This window comes from Sorex araneus, chromosome 1, assembly GCF_027595985.1.
Source record: "Sorex araneus isolate mSorAra2 chromosome 1, mSorAra2.pri, whole genome shotgun sequence".
Taxonomy (NCBI): Eukaryota; Metazoa; Chordata; class Mammalia; order Eulipotyphla; family Soricidae; genus Sorex; species Sorex araneus.
Genome location: NC_073302.1, coordinates 257,404,168 through 257,420,469, shown reverse-complemented (window position 1 = coordinate 257,420,469; position 16,302 = coordinate 257,404,168). Strand labels below are relative to the sequence as shown.

Here is a 16,302-nt window from a genome sequence, read left to right as displayed (position 1 = left end):
CCAATTGTACCTGAGGCTACCACACCCAGAATTATTCAACCATGAGGAGAGGAGATGGTAAAGACCAACTGAGGAAATCCTAAACTCATAGCTAAATGAATAATTTCTAAGCTTAACATACATTCAAAAATGTCCACCTTAAAACAAATGACTACACGTTCTTCTATACTACACATAAAACATTCTCTAGTATACATGGAAGGTTGGAACACAAAAGTCTTTCCGATGACAGGATGGCAATGGGACGCTGGTGCTAAGTGTGGTGAGTATATAAGGTCATTAAGCTATACCCCTTAAATTCTGGGGTATAATTATGAATTAAATTAAAAGTGGGAGGAAAACAATACAAATGGCCAGTGATTTCAAAAAGGAGTGATGAACATTTTTTGTCATCAAAAAACGCAAATTCGGCCCACAATGTATACTATGTCAAAACAGCATGAGTGACCAAAATTCACAGAATCGGAAACACATTGGTAAAGAAGTAGATAAAATTTAGGCTCTCCGCCCAGATGAGATCTGGAGCAACCATGCACAAAAACTCCCCTCTGCTCCTTAAAGACTATGATCCGGGAGGTCTACTAACCCATTTTGGCACCCAGCGGCTTCTTACAGAAATGCATCTAGACTGTGAGCTGAGCTAAAACCCCATGCCACCCGGGGAGGGGAAAGGATTTTCTCTCTCAACCCTTTCTTTCTACACGGGAGATGGCAGTGGCGGCGGCAGCAGCAGTGGCGCCCTCATGGTGTCCGCCATCTTCTAGAACTCACAACCCAGAGGTATGAGCTTGCAGTGACATGGCACACAGGAGATCATGGGATGGGGGTGTTACCGGCACGCTCTCCACCCAGATGAGATCCAGAGCAACCATGCATAAAAACGGCCCTTTTGCTCCTTAAAGACTATGATCCAGGAGGTCTTTTAACCCATTTTGGCACCCAGCGGCTTCTTACAGAAATGCATCTAGACTGTGAACTCTTCCAGTCTGAAAGTCTGAGCTAAAATATCAGAAATCCAAAACCAGAGCTCATATAATCTTCATTCTCAGCAATGGAAAACAAATTATCAAATGATGCCTTTTCAGCAGGTTTGATTGTTGGGGGAAAATTCCAAATGATAGTGAGTTCTCTGTTGAAATACTGAATGTATTCAAAGTATAGAGAGAATAAAGTGAAGATCATTAGCTACTCAGGTGGGGGATGGGGGTGGGAGGGGGGTATATTGGGGTTCTTGGTGATAGAACATGTGCACTGGTGAAGGGATGGGGGTTTGATCATTATATGACTGAGACTTAAACCTGAAAGCTTTGTAACTTTTTTCACGGTAATTCAATAAAATAAAAATTTTTTTTTAAATGTAGATAAAATTTATCCCTCACACATTTGGCTGCAGGGTAATAATTACAGTGATTTTGGAAGAAATTGAATGGGCTATTTCTTACAGAATTAAATGTAAGCCTCTCCTATAGTTCCTAGCTTCCTTAACTGTGGATCAAAATCCCAAATAAGGTAGTATAACTTTTAAAAAAAATTTTGACATAAATTTATGGAGTGTGATAGCACAGCGAGTAGGGTGTCTGCCTTGCACACAGCCTACCCAGGTTCGATTTCTTTGTCCCTCTCAGAGAGCCCAGCAAGCTACCGAGAGTATCCCGCCAGCATAGCAGAGCCTGGCAAGCTACCCATGGCGTATTTGATATGCCAAAAACAGTAACAACAAGTCTCACAATGGAGACATTACTGGTGCCTACTCGAACAAATCGATGAACAACGGGAGGACAGTGCTACAGTGTTACCTATTTTCTATACCAATATAGCCATGCGCACCATCAGAAATAATTTCTCAGAGCAAAGCCAGGAGTAAGCTCTGAGCACTGCCGGGTGTTGCAACCTCATTCCCCCCAAAAAAAAATCAAAAATGGAACTCCATGTAGACCAACAATCCTACACCTTGACAAATATCCCAAGGACACAAGAGCATTAACTAGAAAAGATATATGAACATCTATGTTCACTGCAGTACTGTTTATAATAACCAAGATCTAATAACCCAAATGTCCAATGAGATACAAAGATAAAGAAGTTGTGGTCTATATACACAATGTGTTACTCTACTCAGCTATAAGAAGGGATGATATATTGCCTTCTGCTACAACTTCTATGGAGCTAGACATAGTCAGAGGCAAAAGGGAAAATATAGAATCACCTCATTCATGCATATAATATATAAAGAAATAAAGCAAGGGAATGAAAAATGTCTATTAATAAACCCTTAAACACTACAGAACCGAAATCACAAAGTGGTATAAGGGGAAGACTAGGTGTGAAGAAAGAAGAGGGAACTACAAGTGACACAAGGACAGTAAAGGACAGTAAAGGAGGGTGTTTGGCCCTTTGGTATCAGTGGTATTACATTAACTTTATACATCAAAAGAATAAGTAGTAACTCTAGTGAAAGCATGTTAGCTCAACATCAACTATTGAAAAAATAAAGAAAGAAAACACTCATTAAACACTTAACAGATGCACATTTAACTGTGAAAGTCAAGACTACACAAACAGGGGCCGAAGTGACAACACAGAGGCATGACACTTGCCTGGCACGTGGCCAACTCCAGTATGATTCCAGCACCATACATGGACCCAAATACTGTCAGGAGTGGTCCTTGAGCACAGAGTCAAGAATAAGCCCTGATCTCATTCAGGTCTGGCCCAAACCACCCCCAACTCCGACCGCCAATACCCCGCCCCCCCACCAAAAGTGGAGGAAACAGTATATATGTAAGAAAGATAAAATGTAATATAAAATCTAGTGCAAGAAATTCTATGTATTAATGGTCATTAAAAATAAAAGAGCAAAAAAAAAAAAAAGAAAAGAACAACTTTTAAGTCAAAAGAAAATAACAGAAAGAGCATTAACAAAGCATTACCTTAAAAAAGAAACTCAGAACTTTGGGGAGGGGTGGGGGGAGACTGGGTGTCCCACACCTGGCAGTGTTCAGAAGCCACCTAGCAATGTTCAGGGGACCATATGTAATGCTGGGAATGTAAACCAGTTTGCAGCCAGAGCTTCATGCAAGGCAGGAGTCTTAATCTTAATCTCTCCAAACACAAACTCAGATCTTGGGGGGAAAAACTCTTGTTCCAAATATATCTACTTAATAAATGAATGTCTTCAAATAACTTCATTTGCATATCATGTAGTCATGGGAAAGAGGAGAGTGATTATTTCAGTCTGACAGTTAATCACTGCTTCTTTTTCAATATGTTCTTCACACTTCACTACTTAGAAAAGTAGTGATGATGATGATGATGATGATGATGATGATGATGATGATGATGATAATAATAATCACTGTCACTGTCATCCCGTTGCTATTGATTTGTTCGAGCGGGCACCAGTAATGTCTCTCATTGAAAGATTTATTGTTACTGTTTTTGGCATATCCAATAGCACGGGTAGCTTGCCAGGCTCTGCCAAGCGGGCTCAATACTCTCAGTAGCTTGCCGGGCTCTCCAAGACGGGCGGAGGAATCGAATTCAGGTCGGCCGCATGAAAGGCGAACACCCAACCACTGTGCTATCGCTCCAGCCCTTTAATAATAATAATAATAATAATAATAATAATAATAGTGAGCCAGGGAAATTGCTCAAGTGCTAGAGTACATGCCAAGCTTATCCATGGTCCGAGGGTCAATCCCAAATACTACATGCTGCCCTAAGCACCACCAATATGCCTGATGGCCTCCAAGCAACACCAGGCCAATTAATGACACCTTTCTCTACCATTGCCTGTAGGGTGCTGAAAAATAATATTCCTACTGATAATCAGCAATCTAAGCCTAAAAAAACTATCACAAGAACTTCCTCATCTCCCCTTTAAAAGCTTTACACTAAGAGATCCCTTACTATAATTTACAGTGAAAGACTTCAAAGTCTTCCAAGTGATACAATACCAAAATTCTGTATTAATTTATTTATAATTAATCAATATGTTAATGTGTATTAATTAATATATAATATATTATAAATTAATGTAATGTAATTAATAATTTATAAATTATTGTGTTGATTTATATTAATAAATTGTGGTGTATTAATATGTATATTATATTGTATCTTATAAATCACACAACTGCATTTACTGTCAACAGAAGGTTAAGAGTCTGGACTACCATTATTATTTAAGAACTAAGTATTTACTAGGCCTTCACCATAGGACAATGAGAAATTCTAATGAGGAATATTTACATTCCTTTTTTTTTTTGGTATTCTCTTCCAATCTTAGTGCATATTTTACAAGCATGAATTTGGACAAGACATATTTCAAGTGCCAACAGCTACATGTGTATCTACTATATGGGACAGTCTAATCTTAGATATTCTCATCTGTATATTGAATCAATCACTGACTACTCTCTAGCAAGTCCAAATTTATATCTAATTCATCTCTTTTTATGTCAAAGACCAGTATTTCCTCTTAAGCAGCATCTTATTTTAAATCACTCAAAGGCATTCAAAATCCTTAATCCCTCAGTAAATAGGGTTCTCTTCTAATAGTTCTAATTGAAATATAATCAATTTATGAGTAAAAACCAGATACCTTGAAATCCATTTCTTGACACCACCTTTCAGTTTCATATTCAAGCCATAAAAAAAATTTCTCCCTGCCTCATAATTTACTTTCAAATCTATTGATTTCCATCACAACCATCACTATTACTATCACCCTGTCTCCAGTTCTGCCCAACTACTCCAGTTGAACTCTAATTCATTTTCTTCGATGCAAGGATACAACAAAACCTATGATGTCATCCTTTCTTCAACCCTCTTAGACCACTGTAGCACTGTAGCACTGTCATCCCATTGTTCATAGATTTGCTCGAGCAGGCACCAGTAACGTCTCTATTGTGAGACTTGTTACTGTTTTTGGTATATCAAATATGCCATGGAGAGCTTGCCAGGCTCTGCCATGTGGGTGGGATACTTTCGGTAGCTTGCCAGGCTCTCCAAGAGGGACAGACGAATCGAACCCAGGTAGGCCGAGTGCAAGGCAAAAGCCCCATCCGCTAGGCTATTGCTCCACTTTGGTAAAGCAAATTAAGAGGACTTGTGGCCGAAACCCTCTTATACCCTAATAAAATTCTCTGATTAATCTCACTTCCTAAATAAGGACAAAACCTAAACTACATGTTCTGGCCTCTGAGAATATCCAGCTCCATCTCATTACACTGTGCCTCATCAGTCTTGTACAACTTCAATCCTTATCATTCACACCTACCTGTTCACCAACCTCAAGATCTTCACCTACAGCACAAGATCTTTGCATTTGCTGCTTCATCCTCGTTTAGTCAACTTGATTTCCAACCATCCTCTAATGTATTCTCTGTCCACCATGAGGATACCATATTTCCCTTTAATAAGTTCTTATAAAACCATGTCCCTCATCCTCAAGTATATTTTATGCATGCTTTGTGTTTAAGTATGCAATTAAAAGCTTTATTCCCATATGACTAAACTTAATTGTAAAGAAAGTGCTTACCACAAAAAAAAAAAAAAAAATGTTCAAGACTGTTTACTACATAAGGACATCAATGAATCTGGCTCCCTTACCCCTCACTGGCATAAACAACCTACCCTGCTTATATATCATTAATTCTAGAAAACCTTCCATCTTTCCCCCAAGGCGAGTTAACTGCTCTCAACAGGACCATTCAAGTAACACACCACTGCACAACATGCTTGACTTCTGCCTGTCTGGTACATCATTATATCCAAATAAACCCTGTGCTTCGGGGCTAGAGATCATAGCTCCATGAGCTGAATTCATGTTTTGAATGGGGAAGGTCCAGCTCTCATCCCTGGCACTGTATGGTCCCTGAGCAGTGCCAGGAATGACCTTGAGCAGCAGCATCCAACACCAATTCAGGAGTACCTGAGCACCACCAGATGAGTATCTCCCCTGCTCCCCCAAAAATAGTAATGAAACACTGTGCTTTGGTATTGCAGGCATCAATATTTACTAAGTGTATTTCAGTACACACAGTACTACATAGTGTTACTATTTCTTTGCTTTTGGGGAACAAGGGAGACACATTGGCAATGCTTGGGGCTTACTCCGGGCTCTGCATTCAGGGATCACTGATGGCAGTGCTCGGGGGGAAAACATGGGATGCCAGGAATCAAACCCTGGTCAGCCACATGCAATGCAAATGACTTACACCCTACCTGCTATACTATCACTCTGGACCCTCTTTGCATTTTTACTTTTTGTTGTTGTTGTTGTAAAGATATCACATCCACAGGAGATGCTTGTCTCTGAAGTTGACAGAGCTATGTATGTGTGTGAGAAGTGCCCATGTGTACATCCCGTTGCTCATCAATTTGTTCATCTCTCATTGTAAGAGCACCAGTAACGTCTCTCATTGTGAGACTGACTTAAAACTATCGAGTAGGTATCTGAAACATGTGGCAGTTTACAGTTCAAATAGAGTCAGTATATTTCTTTTCTTCTGTTCAATATAAGGAAAATGCTTCTTGTCTACTACCAGTATCTTTGACTTGTAACCCTTGTTAATACGTTCCATTATCCCCACACATTTCTAGCCTCCTCTTGACTGATATTTTGTAGGGGTTTTTTTTGTTGTTGTTGTTGTTGTTTTTTTTTTTTTTTTTTGCTTTCTGGGTCACACCCGGCGATGCACAGGGGTTACTCCTGGTTCTACACTCAGGAATTACTCCTGGCGGTGCTCAGGGGACCATATGGGATGCTGGGATTAGAACCCGGGTCGGCTGCGTGCAAGGCAAATGCCCTACCCGCTGTGCTATCGCTCCAGCCCCATTGTAGGGGTTTTTTGACACTTACAAATAGCACTGCATTGTACTGTCCTCCCGTTGTTCATCAATTTGCTCAAGCAGGCACTAGTAATGTCTCCACTGTGAGACTTGTTACTATTTTGGGCATATCGAAAACGCCACAAGGGGCTTGCCAGGCTCTCTGAGAGGGACAGTGGAACCAAACCCGGGTCGGCCGCATGCAAGGCAAAGGCCCTACCTGCTGTGCTATCACTCCAGTTTACAAATACTTTTCAATATTTTTACATGAGAATTTTTCGTTGCTAGAAGAGCAGCCTAATTCTGAAAATAATCTGGAAGTGTTCTTCAGTTACTTCTAGCTATAACTTTCAAAATTTCAAAATGTCTACATAGATGGAACCTAATTTTAAAAGGATGTGTCAAAAGCCACTATTCTGTTTTCAAAGAGAAAAAATAAGTTCAAAAAAGTTTATACAGTTATATTTTTATGGTTCTTGAAATGTTACTATGCAATTTTACTAGGTTTAACAAATGCTGTGTAAAAGAAAATTATTTTCAACTTGCTGAGGTAGCAAGTTTTTTTTATACCTTCTTTATGCTTGAGGCAGTCAACTCTATAGGCAGTTGAAGCTAGATTTATAGGTTATTCACCAAAAATTCACTGCAAACAGCACCTTGAAATCTGAAAACTTGCAGTTTAACAGAATATTCAGTCAATTTTAGCAGTTTACAATGTCAATAGAAGCAGTCAGCAATATGTATCATAGTTGAGACAGAAGGTCATTACCTATGAACATTATAATATCCCAAACAATATAAACCAAAGAGATACTTACAAATGCTCAGTAAAGAAATGGGGAATATTTCAAAACAAAAGAATGTTTCCAACACTCTACAGAAAACCAAACAGGAAAGAACAGACTTCTACAGTTTTCAGCACGATCTATTACACTGTTCTGTTTTGCTTTTAATTGTGAGGTGGAAGGTACTTTGTTTTGTGTTGCTTTGGTATCAGCAATGAAATCAATGCCTTCATACATTCAAAGTATTCTACTTAACCTAAAAATGTTCTAATGGATCTGACTTATTCTGAAGGGATGCACTGAAAGGACTGCTTTTATATCTAAGAGGCAATGATACAAGTATTTTATAATCCTACATGATTAAAATCCTATAGTTAATATACAACACATTGTAAAGAATTACCAGAATTCTTTCCAAATATATTTATACCTAAAAATTATGCTGGAATATCATGAGGAAGCCAAACTTCTGATACTTTTGTATGAACTTTTATTATATTAACACCAATAGCTGTTAAATGATAGTCACCTAATAGTCATCTGTAAGAAAAGATGAAGTCTTGCAGTTTATTGTAACTTGAGTGAAACTGCAGGGTATCATGTTAAGCAAAATTAAGTCAGAAGGAGAAGGAAAAATACCTGATAAATTTAGTAATCTGTACCTGGGGACACTGTTGCTGGCAAATGTGCACTAGTGGAAGAATGGGTGTTGGAATACTGTATGACGGAAATCCAATCATGAACAGCTTTGCAAGGGTCTATCTCACAGTGATTCAATAAAAAAGTTTTTAAAAAATTTAGTAATCTGTCGTATCTGGGGAACAAACCAAGGAAATTGACAGTACCAAATAATGACAAATCCTTGCTTCTGATCATAAAACTGAGATTACCAAACAGTGATAAAAGAGACAGACTATAAGTGACATAAAAATGGGGTGGAAGATCTTGGGCACATTAGTGGTGGCAAAGGTGCAGTAATTTTGTACAGTCAAATCTTAAATATTTGCAACCTTGTTACCTAACCTACCAAAAGAAAACATTTAATACAAGATATAAAAAAATAAAAGGCATTTTCATCTGCTGCTGTTAAAATTCTGATTTGAAAGTGACATCTTTCAACAGAAGTACAAAAATAAATTTTGACAATGAAGCTGCAAAAGCTGTCATATGCAGATTGACATCATTCACCAGCAATCTCCAGAGGAATGGGTGTACAAGCTGGATCCAAATGAGCAAGAAAGAAACAGAATTCCAACTTTCTTAATCTTCAACATCAATATAGATAGGGAGGAACCCTCTCCCTAATGAGATATAAAAGAAGATCTCCCTCATTTAAATAGAAAATTCCTAAATTTCAAATGCTAGGAATTAGAAATTCTAGAAAAATTTCACGAAAGTTGTTTTACTCCGTAGAAGTTACCTATATGGCTTAGCACACAACCCTCAAGATGTAAGTGTAACAATCACTTTATAGCCCAGACTACAATCATCTTCTAACTTTTTGGATTTACTCATTCTTCTCTAAAACTTCTGAAAAGACTCCCTCAACTGGTTCAGAGTAAAAAAGAGAATCAAAGGTTTGATGTATGCTTGGGCCAGAAGTTGTTTACTGGTAAGATGAGGAAACAAAGAGTACTAACTACAAAGGAAAGGTAAAACCAAAGTGATAAGGAACATTTGTGATCATTTTATTTTTCACCTCCAACTATGCCCTTTCAACTCCCTACCAAAAAATAAACAAATAAACAAAAACAAAAACCTAACAGCACAAGCTGGTTAAATCTTAAATGTTAGGGGCCGGAGCAGTAGTGCAATGGGTAGGGCGTTTGCCTTGCACGGGGCTGACCCAGGTTCAATTCCCAGCATCCCATATGGTCCCCCAGCACCTCCAGGAGTAATTCCTGAGTGCAGAGCCAGGAGGAAACCCTGAGCATTGCTGGGTGTGACCCAAAAAGAAAAAAAAATCTTAAATGTTAGAAGCTTAGAGTTTATAAATAACAATAACAAACAATAATAAACATTATAATAAAGTCCTATCATAATAAAATGTGTTTACTACTTGTATAGCTACCGTATGGCATCTTTATTTCAAAGCTATTTGGGTAAGACAATGATACACCATTTAATGCCTTACTTTTTCAAATATTATGTCCAAAAAAATTTTAACCAGATGTTCAACAAAAACTTAATCAGCAGTTAGGTGATCCACTATAATTAATAGTAATTTTACAACCTCAGTCCTAAAACAATTTAAAAACCTTAGTTGGGATATCCCAAAAACACAAGTTTACATGCCATGAAATTCTCTCATCCATTTTTCACTTTTAAATGTATTATTATGGGTCACAATTTTTCACTTCAAAAACTAGTTTGTTTTTCAAAACCAGTAAGGCAAAACTAGCCTGAATTAACTCTTTACATCCATCAGTCGTACAGTAGATTGCAGATAGATATGCTCCCAGGAATCCTGGTATAAATGAATATGGATGGTAGGTTCCCTCTCCACAGGAGGACCCAAGTTGGGTCAACAATTTAAGTCACAAATATTCACCAAGATGAGATAGATCTTACTAAAACTTTATTCTAAACAGTTGGGACCTATGCTCGATTTTGCCACTTATCTGTATAAGTTAATTAACTGCTGATACTCTCTATGCCTCACTTTCCTCATCTGCAGGGAAAGGGAGTTGAGTTACACAAATACCAATTCTGTGAACCTTATCTTTAAAAGGCACAAACACAGGGGTCAAGGGTGAGTGTAAATGCACTGGGGTTTGATCACGGTATCACACGGCCTCCTGAGTTTCTCTGGGTATAGACCTCGAGGCCCCGGGGCATTGTTGGGGTGGCTCTGCTAGTCCTGGGCATCACAGAGACCAAGAACCACCACAGTCTTGGGTCTGAGCACTCAACAGTTTGTTGGCAGAGTAGAGCCAGGAGTGGCTTTAGGGTTCCCTGGGCACTATGAGACCTCCATAAAAATCATCATCATCATCATCATCATCATCATCATCATCATCATCATCATCATCATCATCATCATCATCACACCTGGTTAGTTTTTCAGTTTGTTTCTCTTCTCTTTTTTGTTTTTATGTTTTCAAAGGTTGATATTTCTATTTCAAAAAGGGTTTCAAAACTTTTTAAAAGGTTAGGGAAATGTACAATTTCTTGGAAATATACAGTGTATTACTGTCATCCCATTGTTCATCGATTTGCTCGAGAGCGGGTGCCAGTAACATCTCCATTCGTCCTAGCCTGAGATTTTAGCAGCCTCTCTTTACTCGTCCTTCCCAACAGTGCCACAATGGAGGCTCTTTCAGGGTCAGGGGAATGAGACCCATCATTGTTACTATTTTTGGCATATCAAATACATCACAAAGAGCTTGCCAGGCTCTGCCACTTAGATATAGTAAGTAAGAAAAAAAAATTGAACTTGGATATAGTAAGTAAAAATAAATTGAATCACTGAAAACAATCTCATGTATACAAATAACCAATCACATGTTATTCAGTCAAATATTAGAAGTCACTGGGGTTTTCTTCACCATGTGGCAATCATACCTTACATGCTGATCCTCACCCCCAAAGATCTAAAGGTATAAAGGAGTGGCTTCCAAGTGCTATCAAAGCAGGAAAGCATCTCTCAGCTTCTGTTGAAGCCTAGCAGAGTACCCAGGACAGAATGTACAAATGGATCAACTGCTAACCAATCAGTGTGACCACACAACAGTGCAATCCTCCACTATCAAGGCACATCCCTGAAAACAGACCCAGGGAACTGCAAGATCACCTCCCCTCCTCGGCCAAGGTGCCCCCCCAGCACCCAGGCCTGGGGAACCCTGGCAAGCGTTAGGATGGAAATAGAAGTGGGACTTGAATTCATCTCCGCACTGAGGTGACAATCTAGAGAGAAAATAAGCACAAAGACAGAATGAATAACAGTAGAGCCTGGCAAGCTACCCATGGCGTATTCAACATGCCAAAAACAGTAATGGCAAGTCTCACAATGGAGACATTACTGGTGCCCACTCGAGCAAATTGATGAGCAACAGGATGACAGTGATAGTGATACAGTGAACTAGATATTTGAGCATCTATTTTTTTTTAAATCCTACAAGAAATTCACATAACACACAATATACTAAAAAGATATTTTTGTCAGATAACTAACAATTTCAGAACTGTAATAAACAGCTATGTGATCAGAAGCTGCTCATTTCAGTGCTTTTTTTCTACCTCAACTTCTAAAATTCAATAGTATGTTCCTAGGCAAACAGAAGATTTAACACAAGCTCCTGAAAACCAGATCCTCTTGCTTTTGGGAGGGGCACAATTCTAGTCTGTGCCACCAGAAATTAGATGAAACTCAGTCCCACAAAAGTTACCAGTCCCACAAATTATTTTTGCCTTTGTCAGATACCAATTTACAAAAGCCTTAGTCTGGCCAAATAAATGAGCAAATAAGTTAACATGTAACACAGTGACATGTTACAATATAACATTGCTAGGGATTTACAAGAAAATCATACTGCAAAGAGAACTCTATTTAAAACCTGCATAGACTTTGAGAATCCAAACTATATCCTATGGCTCTCACTGTATCACTATCATCCCTCATCCATTTGCTCAAGTGGACACCAGTAACATCTCCATTTGTCCTAGCCCTGAGATTTGAGCATCCTCTCTTTACTCATCCTTCCCAATGGTGCCCCACTGGAGGCTCTTGCAGGGTAGTGGAATGAGACCCATCATTGTTACTCTTTTTGGCACATCGTATACGCCACAGGGAGATTGCCAGGCTCTGCCAGGCAGATTCTAGGGCTTTCAGGATAAGTAATATCCTTTATCCACAAGAGATACATTCCAAGACCTCCAATGGCTACCAGAAATTCCATACACACTGGGCTTTTTCCTCATCTGCTAGACTTATGATAGAGTTTGATTTAAAAACTAGAAAGAATAAAATATTAAAAACTAATAATAAAATAGAACAATTTCTTTTTGGTTTTGGACGACACCCAGCAATACATAGGGTTTACTGGTCACACTATACTCAGGAATCACTCTTGGAGTGCTCCAAGGATGCCCATAATCCAACCCCTTTGGCCCCATACAAGGCAAGTGCCCTATCCAGTGTACTATCTTAAATTGCTATCATAGAAGCTATATGCTATCTCTATTAAAATACCTTACTGTACATATTTTCCAACCATAGTTACTGGTAAATTAAAAACTCTATGGACAATGGAGGAATTACCATAATACATTCCACAGAACTACAGGTCTTCAGAAAATTAAGATGCAAATGAAAAACTTAAGGGTCCAACCAACAATCTAGCATGTATTTGGAACCAAAATAATAAAACTTGGCCAGAAAGCCAGCACAGTGAGTAAAGTGCTTGCATTAGACACTGCAGACACCTGTCAGAATCCAAGTATCTCATGATACTCCCAAGCATGGCCAAGTACTGCCCCTGAGAACAGAGCCAATAGTAAGCCCAAGCAAATACCACCGCACCACCCCCACACACGCACGCACATGCACACGCGCCCGCATACACACAATAAGACTACTCTGTAAAAAAAAAAAAAAAACTATATATATATATATACAGCTGTGAATTCTCACAAAAACTTTCTTCTTGGAAGAGAGAAAACTTTATTTGAAACTATTATCTCATAGGTAATCATAGGTAATCCCATCCAATTTAGAATTCCAGTTCTGTTAAATTATGATTTTTAACAACAGGGCCCTGGAGCCTGGCATTCTTTGAACATAGTGTGTGAATTTCAAATGCATGTTTCAAGAGTTGCCTTTTGCTCACAAATAAAATATTTCCTACCTCAAATTTTCTGAATGTAAATGTAGTCTTTGATCAGTCTGAGTTATTGAAAAGTTCCAAGAGCTTGCTAAAAGATAAATGCTTTGTTTCTCCTAAACTTACTTCAAATGTAAAATTTCTCCCTTACTGAAATTCAAAAGTGTGTAAGTTTAAAAAATTATTTAATCTGGCAAGAAGCTACAGAAAACATTTTATTTGACTTCTTCCTAGGGTCAACCTTGAAACGCTAAAATAATTAAGGTTCTTTCTTTTAACCACAACACAGAAATTATTTATTTTTAGTTAAAGGAAGCAAAGAGCCCGGCAAGCTACTGAGAGTACCTGCCCACACGGGCAGGGCCTGTTAACCTACCCATAGGTATTACATATTCCAAAAACAGTAAGTATAGGTCTCATTCCCCTAACCCTGAAAGAGCCTCCAATGTTTGGGAAAGACAAGTTAGGTAAGGCTGCTAAAATCTCAGGGCTGAAACAGAGACGTTACTGGTGCCCAATTCGAGTAAATCCACTAAAAATGGGGTGACAGGGACACAGTGATGCAGTTAAAGGAAATAAGGCTCAATTTAAGGAAGAGGATCGCATCTAAACTGAAGACTGATCTAGGAATATTCAAGACAACCGTTGTGGTTTAAAAATAAAAACGGTCCAGACAGGTCCCTGAGGCTTGGGTTCAATGCCACAATATCCCGCCCCCTCCCCCTCTCCCCCCCCCTCTTTGCAACAATGTGTGCCCCCGCAACAAAACAGAGCAAACACTATCAGGTCTTGAGTTTTGATCCCTATATTTATGCTGACGCAATTGTACATAAAACTGTCGGCAAGAACTGTACCAGCATTAATGCGTGACAGCTAAAGCTCTAGATTTGGAACCAGACACCTGTGCTCACCAGTCAACTCTCCCTCCTTCTAACACACTCATTTAGGAAATGTTACTTGACAGCTGTCTGGGTCTCCTCATCTACAAAATGGGGCGCCACCGATGTCCCATTACACCCAAAACGTCATTCCCCAAACCCAAGCCACATCTTTCTCAAAATCCATACCCTCAAACCCGAACTACATCTTAAGCACCGGCCCCTTCCCTAACCGGCCCCCACTTTTCCCCCACTTTTCGGCTCTTTCCCCACCCACCGGATAACCTCTACTGGCAGCACCACGTGGACCTAAGTGTCAGTCTCCAAACCAATCAACAAACATCTGTCTCCAGTGCCACCGCCTCCCACCCGGTGGCAGGGTCCACAAAACCTATTCCCCTCTTTCCTCGCCCCCTTCCAGGATGGGAAACACAGTCCCCTACACCTCTGGACCAAAGTTGACCTCCTCTTGTGTCTGTCTGTCTGTCTGTCTGTCTGTCTCTGTCTCTCTCTTCTGCTCTCTTTTCTTTGCTCTGCTCTCTCTCCCTCCCTTCTCTCTCTCTGCTCTTTTCTTCTCTGCTCTGCTCTCTCTCCCTCCCTTCTCTCTCTCCTCTTCTCTGCCTCTCTCTCCCCCTCTCCCTCCTCTTCTCTGCTCTCTTCTCTGCTCTCGCTCCCTCCCTTCTCTCTCTCCTCTGCTCTTTTCTCTGCTCTCTCTCTCCTCTTCTCTGCTCTTTCTCTTCTCTGCTCTGCTCTCTCTCTCTCCCTCCCTCCCTTCTCTCTCCACTCTCCTCTTTCCCTCTCTGTAAACTTCCAGGGAGCAGAGGCCAACCTTGGCATCCTCCTTCCCCCCTCCCCATGCCAACTCGCGCCTGTGCAGGCCGGGAAAGGCGTCCCTGAATCCAACTGGATGTTGACAACGGCGCAGGCCGCGATTCCCGAAGCCGCTGGCTGGCTTCTTGCATCCTCCCTCACTGCCTCTCCCCATTCTAAGATCCTGCCGGGGAAACACGTCTTTCGATTTAAAAACAATGTATCGGCACAGCCGCCCCCTTTGGCAGAAAAGTTGGACTGAGCACCCACGCGAGTTGACAATGCGGTCACTCGGCGCTTCGGAAGTTGAGTGGGCGCGGGGGGGGCGGGGGAGCGGCGGCACCCCAGGTCCGCGCAGGACTCGGGAAGAGAAGCCAGCGGCGGCGGCGGCGGGGTCAGCCCAGCCGGGCTCGGGGCTGCCCACAACTTCCTCGGGGCCACGGCGCTCCCCACCCCGCAGCGACTCCTGCCGCCGCCAAGTTCCCCCCCAACCCCCCATACAGCCGCCCGGCTCGGGCCCAGCCAGCCCGGCCCGGCCCGCCCGCAGCCCGGGGCCGGCTCCCCCCGGCCGCCGCCCGGGGCCCAGGCGGAGCCGCCGCCGCCGCCACCCCGAGGGGAGCCGGGGGACTCCGCGGGCTCCGCGTGGCGCCGGGGGCGGAGCCCGCCCCGAGGGCCCAGAGAGCGGCCGGGGGGAGGGGGGCCGGGCGGCCTCCGCCTACCCCGACACGCACCCCCACCGCCCCCAACCCTCCGGGGGGCCCCGGCCTGCGCCCGCACCCGGGCGGCAGGCAAGGACTCGCCACTTACCAACCCGCTTGGGACAACGCCGCGCTGGGGACCTCGGCCATGGTAGCTGCTTAGGCGGCGGGGGGGGTACGGGGGGCCTGGGGTGGGGGTGGGGGGGAGGCGTCCTACTTGAGACTAAGAAGGAAAAAAAAAAGGAAAAGAAAAAAAAAAGAAAGAAAGAAAAGAAAAGAAAAAAAAAAACTCCTCCGGTCGGCTCTGCAACTGGGCATGCTCAGTGCGGCCCCGGCGCTCCCGCGTGCCGGTTCCGCTCGCCGCGTTTTCCGAGCGGCCGCGGGGGCCGGCCCGGCGGGCGTGGGGCTGGGAGCCGGGCGGCAGCGCGCCGGGGCGGTGACCCGCCCAGCGGGCGGCGGGGAGGGGGGCGCTGTG

General features: G+C 41.9%; 1 protein-coding gene across 2 annotated transcripts in view; it reads right to left on the bottom strand.

The window, feature by feature from the left end:
• Window positions 1–16,074, bottom strand: part of TDRD3 (tudor domain containing 3) — a 130,600-nt gene extending 114,526 nt beyond the window's left edge. The window contains exon 1 of one of the 2 annotated variants that reach the window (XM_055119335.1): window positions 15,937–16,074. In XM_055119335.1, the coding sequence (XP_054975310.1) occupies window positions 15,937–15,977 (41 nt within the window). In that variant the 5' untranslated portion in view covers window positions 15,978–16,074. The remainder of the gene's footprint in view (window positions 1–15,936) is intronic. The other variant, XM_055119345.1, reaches the window with a different exon arrangement.
• Window positions 16,075–16,302: the final 228 nt, after the last annotated feature.